Genomic DNA, 6,852 nt, shown 5'->3' with positions numbered 1-6,852 from the left:
CACACACACACACACACACACACACACTCTCTCTCTCTCTCTCTCTCATCTCTCTCCCTCTCGTCTCCCTGCCCACCCCCCCCCACCGCACACGTAGCAAACAACAGAAGAAGGGACAGTATGCCAGAGAGAAGCAAGCGAACAATCAGAGAGTCAACAGCGAGTTACAAGGGAAGGTGCTGGGCGTGGCTGCGAAGATGCGCAGCTCACGAGATCAATGCACTCGTGCTGTCATTGGTCGACATCACGCCGGGAGCCAATCATGCCTACAGTCATGTACAAAACCTTTGAGTCATTCAGCATTTTTTTTCTGAAAATATCACTTTTGGAAAAAAAAAAAAGATACCAAAGCTAAAACTACATTATGGTCTGCTACTCACAGCTCCGAGTTTCCTGAATGCAACAAACTTATAGCTGCTCTGTCATTGGCTATTACTTACCATCTTCCTGGCATTCCATTGGCTGAGAGGGACCTCTACCGTACGTGTCAATGTGTGTAGATAGATACAGTATGTGTTAATGCAGTGTCCTCGTCATTCGCCCATCAGGCCACGAGGCGCTCCGATAGTTTTACGTAAATGTGAATCACCCAGGAAAAGTGTTCACCAGTTGGGCTATCACTCACTATGCTGATATTTGCCTTTTTTGTTGCAAAACGCCAGGTAAAAACCATTTTTGAGAGAGAACATGAACTAAAAAGGGCAAAAAATGATGAGGATGCAGGTAAAAGTTAAATGACAATCATTTTTATTCTTTATTCTTTGTTTTTTACATTATGCACAACTCTCATTTATTGTGCCATAATCTAATTGTAACATGTATTTGTGACATATTTTGGTTTATTTTTATGCTTTAGAAAACATTTCTTTCTGAATTTTGGGGGGTTTAGAACAGATTAGGGCATTTACATAGAAAACTCGTCTCTACTTTCTATTTGAGAAATTTCTTCCAGAACCAATTAATTTCAAAAGTAGAGGCACCACTGTGTATGTGTGTGTGTGTGTATATATATATATATATATATACACACACACACACACACACACACACACACACACACACACACACACACACACACAGTATATACAGTATATATGTGTGTGTGTGTGTGTGTGTGTGTGCGCGCGCGCACAAACAGTGCAATTGCTTTATATTCTTGCTTTTCTATTGGGATTGAGAGCCACCCTAATAATTTCAACTGGAGTATTTTCTAATTCAGTTTTTTTTTCTTTCTTTCTTTCAATAAACAAACACTCCATATGGGTCGTTGCCGATACGAACACAGGACTGAGGTTGAAATGTTAAACTGCATAGCATGTTTTAAGATAATAGATTTGCATGATAAATAGTTTTTCTGATGTGCCTTTGTTCACTTTCAGGTCTGTCCAAGTGGGTACGCCAACTAGTCCAGCATCATGACACCTTCACCAGTGCCATGGAGTCCCTTGCTGCATTCTCTCAGGCACAAGAGAAGTGTTGCCTTTTCACAGACAGCCAGAACTCAATCATCTCTTTCTCAAGCAGCGCATCTGGAACCAAGGCATTACCAGGTTCACCCAAACCAGTGGAAACACAAATGAATACTGAACGACATGAATTACAAGGTTAGTCCAATTTAAATTTTCTTGATTTATAGATACAACCATTTTGTTTTGTAGATGTTTAACAATTCGCTTCCACCAGAAGAGCAACTACAAATGCCTATTACCCCTTACTGTCTATTTTAATAACTTGTGCAGTGTTTATTCATTGCCTCATAATCTTGTTCTTCAATGCATGTTTTGTATACAGTAGGTTTTAATCAGTGACGTGCGTTGAGATTCGCGACTGGTAAGGCACTCCCTCCCCAGACTGGTGTAGAAAAATGTGAAGACAAAACAGATTTGCTTTCTATACTTATGAGCTGCAATAAAACATGTCTCAAATAAGGTCAAAATTGAATTTTTGAATGTTGCTTTTGAAAGCTTAAATTGTTTGAAATTGATTTCACACTGGTTCACAACGTGGTGGCAACAAAAGCTAAATATTTAACATAAGCCCAAGTTTGCTGGTTTTTAGGGAGATCTCCAAGTAAAAAAAATACAATTTGATCCAGTGTTAATTTCGGTGACTCAATATGTTCGTCACCCTTTTTTTTTTTTTTTTTTTAAATGAAAATAAAATAGAAGTCAGTTGTCGATACGATAACTAAATTGATTGACAATTTCATCAACAAATACAAGACGAACGATTCATCGCAGTGACGAAGCGCAATCAGGAAGAGGACTCGGGTTGGGAAAAAAAAGAACCATTCCGAACACAGGATGCAGACAGCCCGTCAGTTGATCGTTCATGTTTGTCAAGGCTTCTTGGCAAGTTTTTCAAGTCACACAATCCCGTATGGTGCACACTGTCTCAAACTCATTGAGAATAAAAGGCAGGTAAAGCAGAAAATACGTTATTATAGCACAGCCACAGAGCCAAACTTTACGTGTATACCATTGCATTTGAAAAGAACAAGTAGTTCACTATCTTTTCCCGACTCCCGTCGTTTGAAGCAAACCTGGTAGTTCTGGCATTGGTCTCCCAGTATTCATTATTTCCTGCTTTGTTTGAGAGTCCAGCTTTGAAATTAAATCCTCCATTTTCAGGGCAAGAAATAACAGCCTGTAGAGTCGCATAGCACACTTCTCTTTTTTGCACACGGGTTAGAGTTCACCGTGACCTGGCTGGTGGCAGCCTATCAGGCTGCTAACTACCGCCACCTTCCTTGAGGCAGAGGTACTGGCTGCCTCAAGGCAAGCAATGTTCCTGTGGATTTATGTCATATCGGCTGTCCATGCCTCACCTCTCGTATCCGAAGGAGATTACATTTATTTCAGCAGGAAATAAAGACGTTTCTGTGTTTTTTACTATAAAAATGGTCAAAATAGATTAATAACCACACCAAAATCATAGTCCAGAGGACAGATATTAATACTTATTTTATGACTTAGTTTCTTTTTCCTCTCATGATAACAAGGGAGACACAGTGTCACTTGCCTCCCCTGAATGCACGTCACTGATTCAGTTGGAAAGATTTTTGAATGTGTAGTAGGTCGTGAATAAACACCTGAACTGTTTTTCATCGTTCTACATACAGTAAATGAAAATCTGCTTTCTCAAGTTGATGCAGAGTTGACATCACAAGCAGTTATCCAGATACTTGATACACAAGCCTTTCATCATGACATGTAAAGTGACATGCTTGCACTGTGCTCCGGTGACTACTTATTGCTTTGGATCAAAACAAGGTTGAATTGTTTGCCCAGTTAAATTCAGATTAGTGGAGAGAGGTGGTTGAAGAGTAAATACAGACACCCTTTTACCATGGAGCCACGCTTGGAGGCTGTGTGGCCCGCGATCAGTTGACTGGTTCATTAATCATTATTGGAAGGTATTTTGTGTGCCTGGGTGGGACTACAACAGACGTTGGACATTGCTTTTAATTAAATCGCCTTGAGCTTTGTTCGAGTTATATCAAGCATTGGAACATATTTATTCCATCCATTGTTTAAAAAAAAAAAATGCCTGTATTGGTTTTCTTCGGTAATTTGACTTTGAGATGTGTGGTGTATTCACTTAATTTCCCTTTCATAGTATGTCATATTTAGTATGTTTTCTAAAAATATGTCAATGTGTTTGTCGTTGGTGAAGAAAATAACTTTGTTTTTTTTTTTTTTTTTGTTGTAGAATGGCAGAGGATGACACACATTCCACCTTCAGCGCCACTTTTACACACTCCAGCTGACAGTCCGAACCTCATTTTAAGCTCTGGTAATCATTTAAAAGAAGTTTGGAAAAAGAGAGCATTTGGAAACGTTTCATTTTCCTGTCTTTGCAGAGAAACAACAAATTCTTTCTCTCCAAAAGAAGACGGAGAATTCTGTACTTGAATCATCAGCTGCAGTTAGATTGACATCACGAGCACCCCAGTCAAACACGGATCGTGAATTGACTCCAACAGACAATCAAGATGAAAACAAAGATGGCAAGACTGCCCTTTTAACCCTTGGAATTTTTAAAGTGGAAGCAGAGGAAGCCAATGCCTGTGTTGAGATCGATTCACCATCCCGGATAAGTTTTGAAGCAGAGCATCAAGACCTACACTCACAGGATCTTTTTGGATCTGAGGTCGCCCAAGATTCTCCCTTTGATGAAGAGAGCATGATTTCAGTTGACACAGAAAACATAGAGGACAGAGGGGAGACAAAAGTTGCAGGAGAACATGTGAGAAACAAGATCAGGCTGTCAAGATCCAGACAGAGAGCTCACCTTTCTCCAATGAAGAAATAATAGCCTCAGATCAACAAATAAGTACTGATGCAAATGCATCTTAAATTGTATTTTTTTCTTTTTGCGTATTATTCATTATAAAATGTTTTAATACACAATAAAGTAAACATTTAACATTCATCAGTACCTTTCTTATAAGCTTCCAGCACATGCACGACAGTCATCCCCAGCCTACAGTGTAAAAAAATATTTTGAAGAGTGGTAAAAACAACCCATGAAAATCAAATAGGTTTAACCTGATTATTTTAGGTAGAAAATGAATTGTAAAAAAGGGTAACAAATACCAGGAACAAGCGTTACCCAGAACATTTTAGCAAAATACTCCGACACTTAAAAAAACGAGGTTCGTATACTCGGAGCTTCTTTTGATGGCTGCTGCTTCCTTTTGCGATGATCAGCCACTCAATCTTCCCTTTCCTTCTTTGTGGAAGATTTTCTTCCCCAAAAGCAATAATCAAGGTTAATTGTTTTGATTTGTACATCGCTACTGTCTCCTAATTCCACAACTTTTCCCCTGCATCCTTTCACCTATACTTCTTCTGCAGCATGATCCTGGCTGATCGCTTACACCTGCTGCCACCTGCTGGACATATTTTAAATGATTTACAATGCTGACAAGCCTTATCCTGAGTCAAAAGTAGCGTCAGACCCTTCAGCACACAATGATGCAAAGAAGAAATAAATCGCAAAATACATATAAATACGTCGTGGGTAGGCAACCGTAGTGGTTTTTCAGACACATCTATATGTCACAGGGAATGAAAGAGTTAATTCATGACTGTTGTCACGATTCAACACTCAAACTTTTTTTTTTAATCTAGCCTTTCTTACTCAGAAAAAAAAAAAATTGTGTTCAACTTTTAGTTCGAAGATACGACAAGGTTGCGCAAAAGCCCTGTGGTAAGTCAAAAATTGTCTCCAGGAAGCATATTGAAGTGATACTTCTCGACTGAGAGACGATCTTTGTCCGTGAGGGAACTTAAGGTGCATTTTTTTCAAAATCTTGTACATGCTACTTATTGTCAGATTTATTTGCACAATGAGTTTGCAAAGACATGAAACTGTTCTGGGATCATAGTTTGTGGTGTACACCTGTGAGCATTCTCATTCATTCACGTCATTTTATTCTCAAGGCATTGAATGGAATGCAACTTGATTGTTCTGGTTGTCTTTGAATATGATCTGCCTTTCATGCAAGCAGGTGTGAAAAATTCTGGTGGTCAGACAGCTGGTCAGGATAGCACCAACCTGAGTTGGTGTGGAAAACTCAACTATTTATGCTTCAAGTTCGATGCACTACTCACAACAAATGTTATCATTCTTTTGGAATGCAAAACTACAACCTTTGCAGAGGTGTCTCTTGTTACAATATGTACCCTGTGTAATTAAAAAAACAATTGAATAATAAAGCATTTCACCATGCGACATGATAGGCAGCTTGGCAGCTTTTTTTGCACGTTTTATACTCCGTGAGCCATCACCTTACGGTGGTGGAGGGGTTTTTGTGTCCCAATGATCCTAGGAACTAAGTTGTCTCGGGCTTTATACCCCTGGTAGGGTCACCCATGGCAAACAGAACCGATGCGAAGAACCAAACAAAACATGGCTCAGAAGAACCCTTAGGATAAATGACATAGATCAGGGGTGTTCAAAGTTGGTCCTCAAGGGCCGCTGTCCTGCCAGTTTTCTAGCTCTCCCAGGAGCAACATACCTAATTCAAATAATCGGGATCGTTCTAATGCTGCTTCAGAGCTGGCTGATGAGCTGATCATCTGAATCAAGTGTGTTGCAGCCGGGAGAGCTGGAAAACAGGCAGGACAGTGGTCCTCCAGGCCCAGAGCTGGACATGCCTGAAGATGGATTTGTAATTCCTTGCCCGGACGCAGGTCACTGGAGTGCCCCTCTGGAACCAGACCTGGAGGTGGGGCTTGCCCGCAAGCGCCTGGTGGCCGTGCCTGCACTCATTGGGCCCGGCTGGGCTCAGCCCGTAGAAGCAATGTGAGTCTCCTTTCCTATTAGCTCACCACCTGTGGGAGGGGTCAAAGGGGTCGCGTGCTTTATGAGCTGGGCACCAGCTTGAGCGTCCTATTCCCGGCTACAGAAGCTAAACTCTCAGGACATTAATTGTCTCCTCTCTCACAGGGACGGAGCCCGAGCTGGTGTCTGAGGCAGAGACTTGACATAATCAGACTTTCCTCCACACACAGCCTGGGCCCTGGTACCAGTTCTCTTGAGAGGGGTCGGACTCTCTTCTCATTACTTACATTACATTACTTCTCTTACTCATTGCCCCCCAACTCAGTGCCTGTATATTGGGGTTCACACCAGTGGATGAATGGGGAGCCTTCCTCCGCCTTCTGGGAGGGGGGACGTGTTCTGACTGTTGTTTGTGCCTGTGCAACAAACAGCAGCTCAGAGTACCCACCCTATTTGGAGTCTGGGGACTCCCTCGTTCTGCTGGGGGAGTTCAATGTTCACGCATGCAATGACAGTGAGACCTGGAAGGGTGTGATTGGCAGGCCCCCCCGATCAGAACTC

General features: G+C 41.4%; 1 protein-coding gene across 3 annotated transcripts in view; it reads left to right on the top strand.

The window, feature by feature from the left end:
• Nucleotides 1-5,744, top strand: part of brip1 (BRCA1 interacting helicase 1) — a 61,116-nt gene extending 55,372 nt beyond the window's left edge. For all 3 annotated transcript variants that reach the window (XM_019883297.1, XM_019883296.1, XM_019883298.1), the window contains 3 exons: nt 1,380-1,604; nt 3,712-3,795; nt 3,863-5,744. In XM_019883297.1, coding sequence (XP_019738856.1) covers nt 1,380-1,604; nt 3,712-3,795; nt 3,863-4,314 — 761 coding nt within the window. In that variant the 3' untranslated portion in view covers nt 4,315-5,744. The remainder of the gene's footprint in view (nt 1-1,379; nt 1,605-3,711; nt 3,796-3,862) is intronic.
• Nucleotides 5,745-6,852: the final 1,108 nt, after the last annotated feature.

The sequence above is a fragment of the Hippocampus comes genome, unplaced genomic scaffold, assembly GCF_001891065.2.
Source record: "Hippocampus comes isolate QL1 unplaced genomic scaffold, H_comes_QL1_v1.1 scaffold291, whole genome shotgun sequence".
In the NCBI taxonomy this organism is placed as follows: domain Eukaryota; kingdom Metazoa; phylum Chordata; class Actinopteri; order Syngnathiformes; family Syngnathidae; genus Hippocampus; species Hippocampus comes.
Note: the sequence above shows the minus strand (reverse complement) of the source record. Positions and strands in the feature narration are given on the sequence as shown.